The 20,005-nt window shown below is 44.8% G+C and overlaps 1 protein-coding gene and 1 non-coding gene across 2 annotated transcripts; both read right to left on the bottom strand.

Moving 5' to 3' along the window:
- Positions 1-275: 275 nt before the first annotated feature.
- Positions 276-19,431, bottom strand: LOC110489228 (elongation factor 1-gamma). Its single transcript, XM_036943510.1, has 11 exons — positions 19,355-19,431; positions 17,706-17,783; positions 17,341-17,421; positions 16,851-16,914; positions 8,483-8,625; positions 6,208-6,351; positions 3,953-4,082; positions 3,209-3,437; positions 1,318-1,490; positions 1,021-1,145; positions 276-631 (listed from the first exon to the last, which is right to left on the bottom strand). Exons 1-11 carry the CDS (start codon positions 19,364-19,366, stop codon positions 473-475), a joined length of 1,338 nt encoding a protein of 445 aa, XP_036799405.1. The 5' UTR covers positions 19,367-19,431; the 3' UTR covers positions 276-472.
- On the bottom strand, positions 17,046-17,122 carry LOC118938777. Its single transcript, XR_005036034.1, has one exon. It is a non-coding gene; the product is annotated as a small nucleolar RNA SNORD36 (small nucleolar RNA).
- Positions 19,432-20,005: the final 574 nt, after the last annotated feature.

Raw genomic sequence — 20,005 nt, forward strand, 5'->3', positions numbered from 1 at the left:
CCAGATCTGTTTGTGTTCTTACCAAATACATTGCTCATTGTTCAGCCAAACATGATAATGACTGACCTGGGATGGCACAAACAGACTGGTACTCTGGCTAGAATTGAAAGGAAATTCGGGCGTATAAAACAGGGTAGCTAGGTGATGGGATACAACAAGGCCACAAAACAGAAAATGGCCGAAATTTTTCAAAGTAAAACAAGTCATCTAGCATTATATATATATTTTTTTGTGGGGGGATTCCAACACCAAAAAAAACAAAAAAATCCAGAAAATGGCATTGTGGAAAACATGTTTATTTGTCAACTCAAAAACAACCGCTTCTGTTAGGACCATCGAGACACAATCCACACAAACTGAAGATCAGTTTGAGAAGGTCCAAGCACAAGGTGTTTGAATGTCCTTTAGGTTAAGGTGTTGATGTATGGCGTCGGACGTATAGGGGTCATGGTGCCATCCTCCTCCACGTTGCTCACTTGAAGCACTTGCCCTGGCTAAAGGGTTTTCCCACGTGTTTGAACTCTCCCTCCCAAGCAAAGTACTCCTTGACCATGGTCTTGGTTTCGTCGCTGTCGGGGTCCAGTTTGCGCCAGGCGTACGACTCGTAATCAATCTGCCAGTCATCAGACAGCTACACAGGAGGGAAAAATGAAAGGTGGTCAACTACAAGCAATCATTGAATTCCCAAAATTGGGACAAGAATGAACCTGTAGGCTCAATTGTATACAGTTGTAGCACGTTTTCAATTCAGAACTGCAGCGGTAATTCTCTGACACCCTTAGGCCCTTGTTCTCCAGACACAGATCAACTTCAGTCCAGGACTAAAAAGCTCGGTCAAGGGAACATTTAAAATGTTTAATCCTGGTCTACACTTAATATATGTCTGGGAAACCAGTCCCCAGTGTATCCCCAAGACTGTTCAGTCAACTTTATTATTCCACAGGGGGAATAAATGGACAAGAATTGTCTACTGAAATGACCTTCCACCCCAAAACAGCCCAAGGGGAAACAGAAACTCACAGTGAAAGCTAAGTCCTGTCCTCTGAAGATCCAGATTCCAGAAATGCTACTGTCGTTGTTCCCTCCGAACAGGATCACGCTGGCAAAGCCGTTCTTGCGGAGTTTGTCAAGTCGCTGGAACATTCCTGAAAGATGAAGCCGCTCTCAGTACCCCACGGACATTCTCAGGTACACACACCCTGGCTGTGGTATGGATGGCTGTGGGTATATAGAGCCTATGGATGGCTGTGGGTATATAGAGCCTATGGATGGCTGTGGGTATATAGAGCCTATGGATGGCTGTGGTAGCTATCTCACCCATGATGAGGTTGCAGCTCATGAAGGTCATGGTAAGCTCCTCGGGGAATTTGTACTCGCCGTACCAGATGGAGTAGCCCTCCTTGTCAAAGTGTTCCCAGAAGTGGGGCACGGCTACAGTCAGCGTGTCCTCGTTAGAGTACTTCCTCTTGAACTCGTCCATGACAAACGCACTGCAGGAAGAGGAGGGAGGAATCAGGAGAACAGATTGTACACTCCCTAGTCACCTAATAACTCAAGAGGTTAAAATATATACAGTGCATTCGGAAAGTATTCAGACCCCTCAACTATTTCCACATTGTTATTTTACAGCCTTATTCTAAAATTGATTAATTAAATTCATGCGTTTCCTCATCCATCTACACACACACCATAATGACAAAGCGAAAAACAGTTTAAAATATTATTAGTAATGTCCTGCAGTAATATCCCACAGGGCTAATGACAGTAGATTTGAGGGTAAAGCTATGAGGCATTTCCAACGACTAGAGCCCCCCCCAGAGAGGAGTCCGTCAGGATAGACCTCAGTACTAGAGCCCACAGAGACCTCAGTCCTAGAGCCCACAGAGACCTCAGTCCTAGAGCCCACAGAGACCTCAGTCCTAGAGCCCACAGAGACCTCAGTACTAGAGCCCACAGAGACCTCAGTACTAGAGCCCACAGAGACCTCAGTACTAGAGCCCACAGAGACCTCAGTACTAGAGCCCACAGAGACCTCAGTACTAGAGCCCACAGAGACCTCAGTACTAGAGCCCACAGAGACCTCAGTACTAGAGCCCACAGAGTATTCCAGAAAGAAGGATTATTATTCAACTAACTTTTATAGCCACATGTCATTTAGGATTAGTTGGTTGATTGAAGGGGATTTTGGTTGTCAAAAGAGTGATTTTTCTGCATTTTATATATACACACAAACACTGCAGTTCAACACTGAGATTGGAATAATAGTGACATTTTGAAAATGTTACTGTCCTTTTAGTGTAGGAACTGTTGGGGGGGGGGGGGGGAGCCTAAAATGTCAGCCTGTTCTGGTGTGGCCTGTTTTGGCCTGCCTGGTGACATCACCAAGCATTAAATTAGTTAATAGACCAATAAGAAAGAGAGCTGCAAACCTCTGCCAATAACATCTCATCTGCCACCCACTCAAACAGTCCTTGCTTGAGAAATTGCTCTTCGCTACGAAGCTAGTTTTGTTCATTTTTGACCCAGTAGGGCACTTAATTGTTACACAGAAATGATTTGATATCGAGATAAAAACATAAGCATTGGTCCTGTAGACGATAATTCGCCATGACAATTTATAAGTCTATTCCTCAAAAACAATTCAGTTATTTCAAGCAACTTTGGACAGCTGGCCAACTCACTGATCCAGCCTTCTGGGACAGCCCCCGGTCCTCAAAGGTGTTTGAAAGGTCAAAGTTTAGCTTTTTTTTTAAATGAACCAGAAAATCTATAGTTATTTCTGGTTGCTAATCAAAGTTAGCTGGCTAACTCATGGATCTAGCTTTATAATATACCCCCTTTGGGTCGATGAGTTAGCCAGCTAACTTTGATAAACATCCCAAAATATATTTTTCTGGTTCATTAAGAAAACAAAAACTTTTTTTTCTTTTCGTAAAATAGATGAGACTCCCTGTCTCATCTATTTTACGAGGGAGATCTGCATCTACACAATTTATAAATACAACATAATACAAATACACAAGATTACAAAAATACTCCCAAGTGTTTTAAATTGTTGAGTCAATTACACCATGACAAGCTCATCTTTACATTAAAAAATAAAAAATAATAAGTTATCACAATATTTAGGCAAGTTAGCTGGCTAACTCATTAATCCAGCTTCGCAAGTATAACCCTCAGGACTGATGTATGTGAACATATGACGTACCTCTTTGGTAGATGAGCGAAGGGGTCCTTTGTTTTGGGTTCTGAAGCCAGAGCTGCTTCACACTCGTCCATTTCCTCCTCGGCAGGGGCAGCTTCCTTCTCTTCCTTCTTCTTCTTCTCCTTCTTCTCCTGAGGTTTGCCTGCCTCCTTTCCAGCCTTCTCTTTCTTGGGAGGGGTGTCTTTCTTGGGAAGGCTGTCCTTCTTGGGCTGCATGTCAGAGAACTTCTTGGCTGGAGTATAAATACATTCAATAAAACACATTGAATAACAAATCCAGTGTAGTGTACTACACCGAGTGCTTCCCTGTGTTTGAATCTTTTAACATCAAAACAAAATGTAATTACCATTTGACCACAATATTAGCATACATCAGTACTTTAAGAGAAGGTGTAGCGGCACCGCTCATAATCTGGTAACTATTGTCCCAGGTCTTCTAGTCAGATTATTGTAGATTGGGTCTACTTTAACCTGTGCCAAAGTCCTGCGTTATTCTCCCAAGGATTAGATTTCACAACGCCTCTGTCATGATAGTACGGTCTTGGGTGGGTGACAAATTATTTCATATAACTTTTTCGATCTTCTCCATGAAAACAAAACCCCCAATGACTTCTCATTTAGAAATCTATCAAAATATGTCAAATGTGCAAAAAATAAAAATATATTTTTTTCTCTATGAAGCATTGTGTTGTATCATGGAACTAGAACAATATGTGGAAGAATCCTTTCTTCTACAGTTGGTCCTTACGATCAAACTGAGCCATCTTGTCGCAGAGCTTGACCTCTCCGAGCACGGTCTTGAACTGGGGCTGGTTGACGCAGGTCTGGAACCAGCGGGTCACGTTGGGGAAAGGTTGGCGGAAGGAAGGCTCAAGGACCTACAGGAGGAGGAGAGGGACATTTAAAGCCAAGCGGCCAGCTCCACTAATCTAAACGAAAGATGCAGCATTTAGGCCAACGTCTAAATGATATGTGCAGTCATAAGGGTTCTGCCTCGAGGAATGACTAGAGAAATAATAACCCTAGGCTAAGTCATTAGACATCAAAGCCACATATAGGCCAGTTTCCCAGGACCCAGATTAAGTCCAGTCCTGGATTCAAAACCCTTCCATGGTTTTTTAAATCTCCATTGAAAGTGTGTTTTAGGGTTACCCTGTCTCTGGAAAACCATCCTGAATGGAACACTGTTGTAGTCCATCACTAGGGTTACCCTGTCTCTGGTAAACCACCCTGAATGGAACACTGTTGTAGTCCATCACTAGGGTTACCCTGTCTCTGGTAAAACATCCTGAATGGAACACTGTTGTAGTCCATCACTATGGTTACCCTGTCTCTGGTAAAACATCCTGAATGGAACACTGTTGTAGTCCATCACTAGGGTTACCCTGTCTCTGGTAAACCATCCTGAATGGAACACTGTGTTGTAGTCCATCACTATGGTTACCCTGTCTCTGGAAAACCATCCTGAATGGAACACTGTGTTGTAGTCCATCACTAGGGTTACCCTGTCTCTGGTAAAACATCCTGAATGGAACACTGTTGTAGTCCATCACTAGGGTTACCCTGTCTCTGGTAAACCATCCTGAATGGAACACTGTGTTGTAGTCCATCACTATGGTTACCCTGTCTCTGGTAAACCATCCTGAATGGAACACTGTTGTAGTCCATCACTATGGTTACCCTGTCTCTGGTAAAACATCCTGAATGGAACACTGTTGTAGTCCATCACTAGGGTTACCCTGTCTCTGGTAAACCATCCTGAATGGAACACTGTTGTAGTCCATCACTAGGGTTACCCTGTCTCTGGTAAACCATCCTGAATGGAACACTGTTGTAGTCCATCACTAGGGTTACCCTGTCTCTGGTAAAACATCCTGAATGGAACACTGTTGTAGTCCATCACTATGGTTACCCTGTCTCTGGTAAACCAGCCTAAATGGAACACTGTGTTTTAGTCCATCACTAGGGTTACCCTGTCTCTGGTAAACCATCCTGAATGGAACACTGTTGTAGTCCATCACTAGGGTTACCCTGTCTCTGGTAAACCATCCTGAATGGAACACTGTTGTAGTCCATCACTAGGGTTACCCTGTCTCTGGTAAAACATCCTGAATGGAACACTGTTGTAGTCCATCACTATGGTTACCCTGTCTCTGGTAAACCATCCTGAATGGAACACTGTTGTAGTCCATCACTATGGTTACCCTGTCTCTGGTAAACCAGCCTAAATGGAACACTGTGTTGTAGTCCATCACTAGGGTTACCCTGTCTCTGGTAAACCATCCTGAATGGAACACTGTTGTAGTCCATCACTAGGGTTACCCTGTCTCTGGTAAACCATCCTGAATGGAACACTGTTGTAGTCCATCACTAGGGTTACCCTGTCTCTGGTAAACCATCCTGAATGGAACACTGTTGTAGTCCATCACTAGGGTTACCCTGTCTCTGGTAAACCATCCTGAATGGAACACTGTTGTAGTCCATCACTAGGGTTACCCTGTCTCTGGTAAACCATCCTGAATGGAACACTGTTGTAGTCCATCACTAGGGTTACCCTGTCTCTGGTAAACCATCCTGAATGGAACACTGTTGTAGTCCATCACTATGGTTACCCTGTCTCTGGTAAACCAGCCTAAATGGAACACTGTGTTGTAGTCCATCACTATGGTTACCCTGTCTCTGGTAAACCATCCTGAATGGAACACTGTTGTAGTCCATCACTATGGTTACCCTGTCTCTGGTAAACCCTAACGGGAACACGTCCCTATACAAGTGCACTTAATGGGGAGCCAATTTGAGACACAGCCTATGCTTAAATATAAAGGGTTCCCTGATTCAACAAGCCATTGAGTAGTTTAACTGAAGCAAAATGTGTGCAGTTCAAGAGGTACTTTCTTGAGGAATGGATATGGAAACACCCACCTAGGCAAAGTCAGAGGACATGAAGCCCCTAGGTATTTGTTGTCATAACAGTAAAAAAAAAGAAGAAGATGATGATCAAACCTGTTTAAAAAGCCAGATCATGCTACAGGCCACGCTGATATCAGCCAGGCTGACTCGCTCTCCAACCAGGAAGGTCCTGGTGTTGAGGTGATGGTTGAGGACAGACAGAACCTTCTTCACCTCCTCCTTGGCCTGCTCTGTTGCCTGGGGGGAGGGGGAGGGGGAAGGGACACACACAATGCATTACATTTACAATAAATACACTACATTGTGCAAGTCTAGAGGCTACAGGGTGAGAGACATGGCACAACATTGAGCAGAGTAACCTTAAACCAGAACAGATAAGTTTGCTCCCAAGACACTTCATTTAGCATTTAGTCACCTAAACCCATTTCTATGTCATGTTAAACTACCAGTGTGAAGTTATGTTGTATATTGCGTCCACCTTCCGCATGTTAAAATTGTCATGCGACACATCCCAGATGATTGCTATAGTATGTGACTTAACATTATCTGGGTGTTGTGAGATACATTAATAACAGCAATACAGACTATGGGTGTGAACGTTAAAACCAAAATGCAAGATCACAGTGAGTCATCACAAAACATGTTTTGTGTTATTAACCCAAATAGACGATAGGCTATGAAGGCCTGGAGAAAGTTTACATTAATTGATATGGTAATTTAAATAAAACGAGAGGGGAAGATGTGAACTTTAAAACTACTTCGGTAAATTTGTAGATTAGTAATGTTCTGCACTAATATCCCACAGGGCTAACGGCAGTAGGTTTGAGGGTAAAGCTATGAGGCTTTTCCAACGACTAGAGCCCCCCCAGAGAGGAGTCCGTCAGGATAGACCTCAGTACTAGAGCCCACAGAGACCTCAGTACTAGAGCCCCCCCAGAGACGAGTCCGTCAGGATATACCTCAGTACTAGAGCCCCCCCAGAGACGAGTCAGTCAGGATATACCTCAGTACTAGAGCCCCCCCCAGAGACGAGTCCGTCAGGATATACCTCAGTACTAGAGCCCCCCCAGAGACGAGTCAGTCAGGATATACCTCAGTACTAGAGCCCCCCAGAGACGAGTCCGTCAGGATATACCTCAGTACTAGAGCCCCCCCAGAGACGAGTCAGTCAGGATATACCTCAGTACTAGAGCCCCCCAGAGACGAGTCCGTCAGGATATACCTTAGTACTAGAGCCCCCCCAGAAACGAGTCAGTCAGGATATACCTCAGTACTAGAGCCCCCCCAGAGACGAGTCAGTCAGGATATACCTCAGTACTAGAGCCCCCCCAGAGACGAGTCAGTCAGGATATACCTCAGTACTAGAGCCCCCCCAGAGACGAGTCCGTCAGGATAGACCTCAGTACTAGAGCCCCCCCAGAGACGAGTCAGTCAGGATAGACCTCAGTACTAGAGCCCCCCCAGAGACGAGTCCGTCAGGATAGACCTCAGTACTAGAGCCCCCCCAGAGACGAGTCAGTCAGGATAGACCTCAGTACTAGAGCCCCCCCAGAGACGAGTCGAGTCAGTCAGGATATACCTCAGTACTAGAGCCCCCCCCAGAGACGAGTCCGCCAGGATATACCTCAGTACTAGAGCCCCCCAGAGACGAGTCCGTCAGGATATACCTCAGTACTAGAGCCCCCCCAGAAACGAGTCCGTCAGGATATACCTCAGTACTAGAGCCCCCCCAGAAACGAGTCAGTCAGGATATACCTCAGTACTAGAGCCCCCCAGAGACGAGTCCGTCAGGATATACCTCAGTACTAGAGCCCCCCCAGAGACGAGTCAGTCAGGATATACCTCAGTACTAGAGCCCCCCAGAGACGAGTCAGTCAGGATAGACCTCAGTACTAGAGCCCCCCAGAGACGAGTCAGTCTCAGCACTCAAGATGTTTAACAAAACAAATACCATTTGTACCCAGTGGAATATTCCAGAAAGCAGGATTCCTGCAAACAGCTAGTCTGTCTTGTCTTAGCATGTTGTGGCGAAAATAAATCCGTATTAGACTAATGCTAAATCGCTAGTTAGCTAATAAATGTACTGAGTCAGAGCACACTTAGCTAGTCTATACAGCCTGATACCAGTGCTGCTGTAGGCTTATATTAGCATGTTTGTGCAACAGTATCTTCTAAATCAGGGAGAAATAGGCAAAAGCATGAATTTGTTAGCTAGAGTAAGTGGAAAAAATCCAAATGATTTGCTTCATAAACAATCTGAGTGGCTGGTAGATTAAAACCATGGTTGTGATATCTGATCCGTCTACAGTGTAATTTCAATAAAGATTAGCTGGAAAGCGCGTCGGTATACAGTGATAGCAGTACATACCTGCTTGTTGAACTGCATGATTCCCAATGTAGGGAAGACCCACGCAGAGGCTGGAGGGATGATTTCAGCATCAGCAAAGCTTACCCACTGAAGCACCTGGGACTGGGTCTGGGGACTGCTGCCACGCAGGGCCTCATTGCTCACTGGAGGAGAAGACAGTACATACGATGAGAATGTGGGCACAGATCTTAACTTCTTATGGCTGCAGGGGCAGATTTGCCGGTTATTATTGAGTAGCTTGGATGAAAGGTGCCCAGAGTAAACGGCCTTCTCCTCAGTCCCAGTTACTAATATATGCATATTATTATTAGTATTGGATAGAAAACTCTGAAGTTTCTAAAACTGGTTGAATGATGTCTGAGTATAACAGAACTCATATGGCTGGCAAAAACCTGAGAAGAAATCTGAGAAATCTGAGGTTGGTATATTTTCAACCCAGGCCCTAATGAATTCACATTGGGATATGAATGAAGTTGCACTTCCTAGGGCTTCCACTAGATGTCAACCGTCTTTAGAAACTTGAATGAGGCTTCTGTGTTGTGGGACTGAATAAGAGCTGAATGAGTGAGGTTACTGGCAGAGAGCCATTTCCTGGTCACGTGCATTCCACGTGATATTGCCCTGCGTTCCGTTGCTTCTCTAGACACAAAGGAATTCTCCGGTTGGAACTTTATTGAAGCTATATGTTAAAAAAATCCTAATGATTGATTCTATACTTAGTTTGAAATGTTTCTTCGACCTGTAATATAACTTTTACAAGTTTTTGTCCGAAGTAATACACGAGCGTTTCGATATGTGTACCTAACGCTAAGAAAAGTAGCTACTTGGACATAAATGACGGACATTATCGAACGAATCAAGCATTTATTGTGGAACTGCGATTCCTGTGAGTGCATTCAGATGAAGATCAAAGGGAATATTTATGTGATTTCTGGTTTCTGTTGACTCCATGGCGGCTAATTTGATTATTTTTCTGAGCGCCGTCTCAGACTATTGCATGGTTTGCTTTTTCTGTAAAGTGTTTTCTTTTTAATCTGACACAGCGGACGCATTTACTTCTTATGGCTGCAGGGGGCAGTATTGAGTTGCTTGGATGGAAGGTGCCCATATCAAATGGACTGCTCCTCAGTCATAGTTGCTAATATTTGCATATTATTCATAGTATTGGATAGAAAACACTGGCGTTTCTAAAACGGTTTGAATGATGTCTGCGAGTATAACAGAACTCATATTGGCAGGCAAAATTCTGAGTTGAAAACAGGAAGTCAGAAATCGGAGCTTGTATGTATTCACCAGAGTCCCCAATGAAATCCCCTTGAGATATGAATGATGTTGCACTGCCTAGGGGTTCCACTAGATTCCATCAATAGAAATTATAATGAGGTTTCTATGTTGTTGTGGGAGTGAATGAGAGCAGAATATATCAGATGTCCATCAAGCAGCCATTTTGTGATCCTTTTTCCACATGGTAGTCACTTGCGTTCCAATGCTCACAAAGACAAGAAAGAATACTCCGGTTGGAACTTTATTGAAGATATATGTTAAAAACCTCCTAATGATTGATTCTGTACTTAGTTTGAAATGTTTCTTCGACCGGTAATATCACTTACTGAAGGTTTTGTCCGATATAACGCTGACCAGAATTAGCATTTGGATATGTATACCAAACGCACTAACAAAAGAAGGTATTTGGACATAAATAACAGACATTTTCAAACAAAACAAACATTTATTATGGACCTGGGATTCCTGGAGTGCTTTCTGATGTAGATTATCAAAGGGAATATTTATCATGTAATTTCTTGTTTATGTTGACGCCATCTTTGCGGCTGTGTTGTTTTTACTTTTGAGCACCGTCTCAGATTATTGCGTTTCTTTTTCCGTAATCTGACACAGCGGTTGCATTAAGGAGAGGTATATCTATAATTCCATGTGTATAACTAACTATATTATCATATACATTTATGAGTATTTCTGTTGAATGATGTGGCTATGCAAAATCACTTGATGTTTTTGAACTAGTGAATCTAACGCGTAAACTCAGATTTTTTTTATATAAATATGAACTTTATCAAACAAAACACACATTTATTGTGTAACATGAAGTCCTATGAGTGTCATCTGATGAAGATCAAAGGTTAGTGATTAACTTTCTCTCTATTTATGCTTTTTGTGACTCCTGTCTTTGGCTGGAAAAATGGCTGGGTTTTTCTGTGAGTTGGTGGTGACCTAACAATCGTTTGTGGAGCTTTCGCTGTAAAGCATTTTTGAAATCAGACACTATGGCTGGATTAACAAGAATTTTATCTTTAAAATGGTGCCTGCAATCTCAACCACACTGCACACTGCCCTAACCCATCTGGACAAGAGGAATACCTATGTGAGAATGCTGTTCATCGACTACAGCTCAGCATTTAACACCATAGTACCCTCCAAACTCGTCATCAAGCTCGAGACCCTGGGTCTCAACCACCCCCCCTGTGCAACTGGGTACTGTACTTCCTGACGGGCCGCCCCCAGGTGGTGAGGGTAGGTAACAACATCTCCACCCCGCTGATCCTCAACACTGGGGCCCCACAAGGGTGCGTTCTGAGCCCTCTCCTGTACTCCCTGTTCACCCACGACTGCATGGCCACGCACGCCTCCAACTCAATCATCAAGTTTGCGGACGACACTACAGTGGTAGGCTTGATTACCAACAACGACGAGACGGCCTACAGGGAGGAGGTGAGGGCCCTCGGAGTGTGGTGTCAGGAAAATAACCTCACACTCAACGTCAACAAAACTAAGGAGATGATTGTGGACTTCAGGAAACAGCAGAGGGAGCACCCCCCCTATCCACATCGATGGGACAGTAGTGGAGAGGGTAGTAAGTTAAGTTCCTCGGTGTACACATCACAGACAAACTGAATTGGTCCACCCACACAGATAGCATCGTGAAGAAGGCGCAGCAGGGCCTCTTCAACCTCAGGAGGCTGAAGAAATTCGGCTTGTCACCAAAAACACACACAAACTTCTACAGATGCACAATCGAGAGCATGCTGTCGGGCTGTATCACCGCCTGGTACGGCAACTGCTCCGCCCACAACCGTAAGGCTCTCCAGAGGGTAGTGAGGTCTGCACAACGCATCACCGGGGGCAAACTACCTGCCCTCCAGGACACCTACACCACCCGATGTCACAGGAAGGCCATAAAGATCATCAAGGACAACAACCACCAGAGCCACTGCCTGTTCACCCCGCTATCATCCAGAAGGCGAGGTCAGTACAGGTGCATCAAAGCTGGGACCGAGAGACTGAAAAACAGCTTCTATCTCAAGGCCATCAGACTGTTAAACAGCCACCACTAACATTGAGTGGCAGCTGCCAACACACTGACTCAACTCCAGCCACTTTAATAATGGGAATGGATGGAAATTGATGTAAAATATATCACTAGCCACTTTAAACAATGCCACTTAATATAATGTTTACATACCCTACATTACTCATCTCATATGTATATACTGTACTCGATACCATCTACTGCAGCTTGCCTATGCCGTTCTGTACCATCACTCATTCATATATCTTTATGTACATATTCTTATCTCTTTACACTTGTGTGTATAAGGTAGTAGTTTTGGAATTGTTAGGTTAGATTACTCGTTGGTTATTACTGCATTGTCGGAACTAGAAGCACAAGCATTTCGCTACACTCGCATTAACATCTGCTAACCATGTGTATGTGACAAATAAATTTGATTTGATTCTTGCATGTTTGAGAAATTTGATTTATGAGATTTCTGTTGATTTGAATTTGGCGCCCTGCAATTTCATTGGCTGTTGGCGAGGGGTTCCGCTAGCGGAGCGGGGTTCCGGCTAGTCCTAGACAGGTTAAGATGGGTAAGGGAATTGCTGTTATATGAAAAATGTTCAGAGGATGTAACATCTAGCACTCTGATTCGGGTGATTCAATCCCTGATCCTATCACACAGAACACACCGGCTGCTCGCGTGCACCATCGTGCATACATTTATTTTGTCCCCCCTACACCAAAAGCAACCACGACACGCAGGATAAAATAACTCTGAACCAATTACATTCATTTGGGAACAGGTCGAAAAGCATTAAACATTTACGGCAATTTAGCTAGTTAGCTTGCTAGCTAATTTGTCCTATTTAGCTAGCTTGCTGTTGCTAGCTAATTTCTCCTGGGATATAAAGATTGAGTTGTTATATTACCTGAAATGCACAAGGTCCTCTACTCCGACAATTAATCTACACATAAAACGGTAAACCGAATTGTTTCTAGTCATCTCTCCTCCTTCCAGGCTTTTTCATCTTTGAAATTATATGGTGATTGGCACCTAAACTCTCACAGTATTACTACACCGACTGGCAACACAGTTTGTCTTTCAATCACCCACCTCTGGGTGCACATTTTGTTTTTTTGCACTAGCACTAAACAGCTGATTTAAATCATCAATACTTGATGCGTTGGTTATTTGAATCAGCTGTAGTGCTAGGTCAAAAAACTAAACTTTCAAACAAGGGAAACCGCAGGACAGAGTTTAGAAACCCTGCTTTATTAGACACTACCGGAGAGGACAGGGCCTCAAACCACCTCAGTTCTCTACTAGACACTACCGGAGAGGACAGGGCCTCAAACCACCTCAGTTCTCTACTAGACACTACAGGAGAGGACAGGGCCTCAAACCACCTCAGTTCTCTACTAGACACTACCGGAGAGGACAGGACAGGGCCTCAAACCACCTCAGTTCTCTACTAGACACTACAGGGGGGGACAGGGCCTCAAACCACCTCAGTTCTCTACTAGACACTACAGGCTCAGCCTCGATGACGGCCTGCATAAAACCTAGAGATTATATTTTTTTAGCATGATTTTTCATGATAGCAGGTCTAGCTATGCATATTAGATGTTGATAATGAAGCCTCTGGTTTGATACTGGCTAAACAGGCTTGGGTCGAGTCCCAACTCTCCAAACCTTGTTAAATCCATGTGTGCAAATGTACACTGGAAGAAGGATGGAGAATGGGGCTGAAGACCAAGGTTGCATCCCCAGACAAACACCCGATGCAGCCATTCCGGTTTAATGATTAGAAGCATTCAGGTGATGAACTGGGGCCGTTGGAAACCAAACCCTGCATGAGGGCAGCTATCGAGGAGGACGAGGGCAGCTATCGAGGAGGACGAGGGCAGCTATCGAGGAGGACGAGGGCAGCTATCGAGGAGGACGAGGGTAACTGGCCACCCGTCTGCCTGGCGGCAGGTAGCCTAGATAGAGCGTTGGGCCAGTAGCTGAAAAGGTTGCTGGTTCAAATGCCCAGAGCTGACAAGGTAAAAATCTGTCGTTCTGTCCATGAACAAGGCACTTAACCCACTGTTCCCCGGGAGGCCGTCATTGTAACTACCGTATTGGACAATGTTCCCTCTAAGATGGGCGCTCAGAAGAAATATCTAACCCCCCCACCCACCCACCGAGAAGCACATTTCCCTTTACTGTGGGAATTGTGATCGAATCAACACAATCCAACATACCGAAACAAAACTGCAAGACTTCGTACGCAAAGCTTATTATGCAATAGATTTTGGTTGTAGGCATAACGAATCGGATTCTATTGAACGACTAAGCCCGTACTCTACAGACCGGTGCACCATAACCAATCAGAGCTGCAGTAGGCCTATATGCAAATAGACCACTGCCATATATGGATCTGTGTCATTTTACTTAGAACTGGACTGTGTTCACAGCATGAGCAGTTGTGGAGTAGATGCGCTTGTTTTGAGATCAAAGGAAGAGCTGCATGTAGCCACATGCACATTTTGTTCATATCCTTTGCTACTTTTGAGTTGTTAGGCCAGCTATAGATCATTTGTAGTCAGCAATTAGGGGAGCGGTTGCTTCCAGCAAGACAAAACGTGTGCATTTCTAGCCATCTTTGAAAAGCGAGTAAGGTACAAGAGCTTTTTCTTTTGCCTCAAAGTGGAAGTCATTTATTTTGAGACAGGCTTGAATATGTCAAGTAGCCAATAGGCAGAGAGTAGCATAGATACTGATTCTCTATAATAAAATGGTATGGGAATAATGCATGTTTGTTTCTTGCATCAACCACCACAATATCTTTTAGTCACCCCCTTTGTCTGAAGGATAAGTGGATAAATAATCAGGTTAATGTCAAGCTCTGCATGTTTTTGTTTTTTTCTCCTCAAAAGTCTCATAGAATGTAGGGCTACATTGAACACCACACATTGGCTGCTACTGTAGGCTGAAGGATAGAACAGCTATTTCCATGTTCAAATGTTATGGGATGTATGGCCACTGACTCAAAGCTGGTACAGCCTCTGTGTTCACAGTAAACGCACGCCGGAAGTTGAACAGAATTTTCACAACGTTCCAAGTTTGCGCCCAGCAGACCTGACTATTGAGCGAACACTGTCCTATGGCCCCTGGTCAACAGTAGTGCACTGTCCTATGGCCCCTGGGTCAACAGTGGTGCACTGTCCTATGGTCCCTGGGTCAACAGTGGTGCACTGTCCTATGGTCCCTGGGTCAACAGTAGTGCACTGTCCTATGGCCCCTGGGTCAACAGTGGTGCACTGTCCTATGGCCCCTGGGTCAACAGTGGTGCACTGTCCTATGGCCCCTGGGTCAACAGTGGTGCACTGTCCTATGGTCCCTGGGTCAACAGTGGTGCACTGTCCTATGGTCCCTGGGTCAACAGTGGTGCACTGTCCTATGGTCCCTGGGTCAACAGTGGTGCACTGTCCTATGGTCCCTGGGTCAACAGTGGTGCACTGTCCTATGGTCCCTGGGTCAACAGTAGTGCACTGTCCTATGGTCCCTGGGTCAACAGTGGTGCACTGTCCTATGGTCCCTGGGTCAACAGTGGTGCACTGTCCTATGGTCCCTGGGTCAACAGTGGTGCACTGTCCTATGGTCCCTGGGTCAACAGTGGTGCACTGTCCTATGGTCCCTGGGTCAACAGTGGTGCACTGTCCTATGGTCCCTGGGTCAACAGTGGTGCACTGTCCTATGGACCCTGGTCAACAGTGGTGCACTGCCCTATGAACCCTGGTCAACAGTAGTGCACTACCCTATGGACCCTGGGTCAACAGTAGTGCACTACCCTATGGCCCCTGGGTCAACAGTAGTGCACTACCCTATGGACCCGGGTCAACAGTAGTGCACTACCCTATGGACCCGGGTCAACAGTAGTGCACTACGCTATGGACCCAGGTCAACAGTAGTGCACTACCCTATGGCCCCTGGGTCAACAGTAGTGCACTACCCTATGGCCCCTGGGTCAACAGTAGTGCACTACCCTATGGCCCCTGGGTCAACAGTAGTGCACTACCCTATGGCCCCGGGTCAACAGTAGTGCACTACCCTATGGACCCGGGTCAACAGTAGTGCACTACCCTATGGCCCCTGGGTCAACAGTAGTGCACTACCCTATGGACCCTGGTCAACAGTAGTGCACTACCCTATGGCCCCTGGGTCAACAGTAGTGCACTACCCTATGGACCCTGGGTCAACAGTAGTGCACTACCCTATGGCCCCTGGATCAACAGTAGTGCACTACCCTATGGTCCCTGGGTCAACAGTAGTGCACTACCCTATGGACCCTGGTCAACAGTAGTGCACTACCCTATGGACCCTGGTCAACAGTAGTGCACTACCCTATGGCCCGGGTCAACAGTAGTGCACTACCCTATGGCCCCTGGGTCAACAGTAGTGCACTACCCTATGGCCCCTGGGTCAACAGTAGTGCACTACCCTATGGCCCCTGGGTCAACAGTAGTGCACTACCCTATGGCCCCTGGGTCAACAGTAGTGCACTACCCTATGGCCCCTGGGTCAACAGTAGTGCACTACCCTATGGCCCCTGGGTCAACAGTAGTGCACTACCCTATGGCCCCTGGGTCAACAGTAGTGCACTACCCTATGGCCCCTGGGTCAACAGTAGTGCACTACCCTATGGCCCCTGGGTCAACAGTAGTGCACTGTCCTATGGCCCCTGGTCAACAGTAGTGCACTACCCTATGGCCCCTGGGTCAACAGTAGTGCACTACCCTATGGCCCCTGGGTCAACAGTAGTGCACTACCCTATGGCCCCGGGTCAACAGTAGTGCACTACCCTATGGACCCAGGTCAACAGTAGTGCACTACCCTATGGCCCCTGGGTCAACAGTAGTCCACTACCCTATGGACCCAGGTCAACAGTGGTGCACTACCCTATGGCCCCGGGTCAACAGTGGTGCACTACCCTATGGCCCCGGGTCAACAGTAGTGCACTATATAGAGGACAGGGTTCCATCTGTCTACTACAGATGCAGAATAAGACAGGATGTGAAAAGACTTACGGTAGTGAGCAATGGCGTTACTCTCGAAAAGACAGAAGCCGTCATCGCCCTGAAAAGCTGGAACCTGTTGAGGGGGAACAGTTTAAAAAAAAAAAAAGGAAAACAGAGTCAGTCATTTATTTGATTAGTTGGGAGTCCATTTTCAACACCTGTCCCTAGATGGGAGACACCAACCAATAGGCAATGTTTACGTCTGATGCTCAGGGTTAAAAAGCTCAATAAAAAAAACTTCATGATTATTTCAGGTGAAGAAATTCAAAACATCATTGCATCATACAAACTATTTTTTTGGGGGGAATATAGCGCTGCTAACACAGACAATACAACATCTTATCATCCAAGTTCAAGGATATGTACAGGGTAAACCATGTTAGTATCCCAAGTGGCACCCTATTCCCTATATAAGACCCTGGTCAAAAGTAGTGCACTACGTAGGGAATAGGGTGCTATTTCAGATGGATCATATTACAAAATGAATACAGAAACTGACCTTGCCCAAGGGGAAGTTGTTGAGGAAGGTGGGGGTACGGTTCGTCTGCCCGAAGGTGAATGCGGGGGCGCTGCTGGCCACCTTAAGAGAGAAGAGATGATACTTTATTCATCCCAAGAGAAATTAGGCTGCGTTTACTCAGGCAGCCCGATTCTTATCTTTTGCCCAATTATGGCCAATAGAGCTGATCGGTCAAATTACCAATTGGTGGCAAATGATCAGAATTGGGCTGCTTGTGTAAACAGAGTTACGTTGTCATCGTTACAGCCGTAGTAAAAACCAATATAAATACATCATTTTAAAACTAAATCACAGGGCAATAAGAATAAATAAATATGATGAAGGCAGGTTTAAACGTGTAGTACCTTGAGGCGGGCACCGCTGTACTGGGCTGCAATCTGAGCCTTGAAGGCTCTCCAGTTTTCTGGATACGTGTACAGAGTCTACGGAAGGGAGAAGAGAGAACAATCACAACTATATTAAAATGGAGAGGAAAAACCCTGTACACAGGTCGTGCGTCTACTAGATCCAGGTGGTGGTTTAGGCAGGAACAACAAGTAGAATCACTAGTAGCTAATTAATTAATTAATAATTAGTTGTTTCTAACAATAGGCTTATGCAGGGTGTTCGATCAAAAACACCTTTTGACCAACGGGTCAAATTATGTTATTAATATGTTAACTTATTTGCAGTTTTTACCCTTGTAAGGATGACCAGAATTAGGGTGACTTAATTGAGGCCAGCTGGTAAAACATAATCTGGACTGGAAAAAAGTATCGTGTCAGCTAGGCTGGATGCTGTGAGAAAATGAAGGCTAACTGACAAGCTCTTCCTTGCACTCATCTTCTTGAATCCGACGGATATAAAACATAGGACGGATATCGATTTTTAGACATGACATGCAGAGTTAATTTATTTTACCTTTATTTAACAAGGCAAGTCAGTTTAGAACAAATTCTTATTTTCAATGACGGCCTAGGAACAGTGTGGGACAGTTTCCCCAGCCACAGATAAAAAAGCTTAGTCCTACTTAGGGCTGTTACGGTCACCGGTCAGTCATGACTGCAGTCAAATACCAAATTTGGGGAAGATAATTTTCACCATAATTATTATTTTTTTAACTTTAAAATAAAGCACTTAAAAGGAATCAAATTTGCAGTGTATTTTGAGAATGGCGTGTTCCAGAAAATGTATTGCATTTTGGAAAATGTGCACTTATAGCCTAACATTTTATTAATACATCAGAAGAATGTCAGTAATTTTAAATATCCCACAAAAGCTACACAACAAGCAACACAATTAGCCCCTTGGTGTTGGGAATGTACAGGATATGCCCATTGTTACAACCAGTGCAGGCAGAGGTTACACCCCTTTAAATTTCACTTCCTTGCATTGGCAACTGAGCTTGCTAAAGTCAAAGTTATGCCAAGTCATTAGGGCACATCACTTGCGGATCACAAAGATAATTTGGCAATCATAATTAATATCCTGTATTGGTAGTGGCCTACCCCTAAAGTTGACCACAATCCTATCCAAACAGCAAGTGAACTAGTTAGTTTGATACCTACTGTTACCTAGTACCATCTACTTTCCATTAAGTACCTAGCTATTTAGCCAAGTAGCCACAAGTATGCTCCCCAGAGACTCCGGATGGCAATGTATGGATACTTTGCAAATAAAAACTGTACATAAGCCATGACACACAAGGTACAAAATCGACAGCAAGTAATTTCATTCATTAATCGTCACGGACTCTGAAGAACCCAACGTGGCACAAGGTACGGAAAGAGGCGTCATTTTACCATCGCAAATGCTATTATGCTGCATCGTCAATTAATACTTTATGAGGGGTTAAAAAAATAAAATTAAACATAGCAATGAAGTTTAAAGTGGCTAAATGTGTCAGGAATACTAAAGGTAATGGATAAGTAGACGGATGGGGGAGATTTTGTACAGATGGTTGCTGAAAAGCAAATAACAATTAAGTGACAAGGCATCTCTCCATCTTACTCACCCCTGCCGCCATCTTTAGGACGAGAGAAAGGAAGACTCAGGGCGCGCACCAGTGACGTATTTACTGCCTGTTGGGGCGCGTCGCTGAAATCAAACGTTGACTGAAAATGATGAAAATAAATGGGCATTTCTGCCCCCAAAAAAGACAGCATGAGCTGTGTTTTAATACCCATACTATTATACGATATACTTGAGTATATACTACATACTATTGGTATACTATTAGTTAATTTGAGTATACGGTAAGCGAACACTGTACCAGCGCTTCGCCTGTCTGCCGGAAGTTGACGCTGTTGCTATGCAACCACTTGAGAGTTTGTTAACGTAACATGCTGACCAGATCGGACACGTCGCCTGCGCGAGCGTCGCAAAATAAATTTAGAAATCCATGTTATTCAATTATTGCACCCACACTGCTCGCGCGCCGCCTTCCAGCGTCTGCGACGCCAAGGGCTCGATGGCGCACGCGCGCAGCCGGTTTGGGTTCCTATCCATCACAGTATAAGAACAACTGTTTACATACATCTTGCCAGTTCTCTGTTCTGCCCTACATGGTATTACAGTGAGCCCATATATACGAAAGTTGCATTTGCCATTTATTACGTAGCTAATAAAAAAAATACATAGCATACAATGAGGTGACTCATTGTTA

This window comes from Oncorhynchus mykiss, chromosome 14, assembly GCF_013265735.2.
Source record: "Oncorhynchus mykiss isolate Arlee chromosome 14, USDA_OmykA_1.1, whole genome shotgun sequence".
In the NCBI taxonomy this organism is placed as follows: Eukaryota; Metazoa; Chordata; class Actinopteri; order Salmoniformes; family Salmonidae; genus Oncorhynchus; species Oncorhynchus mykiss.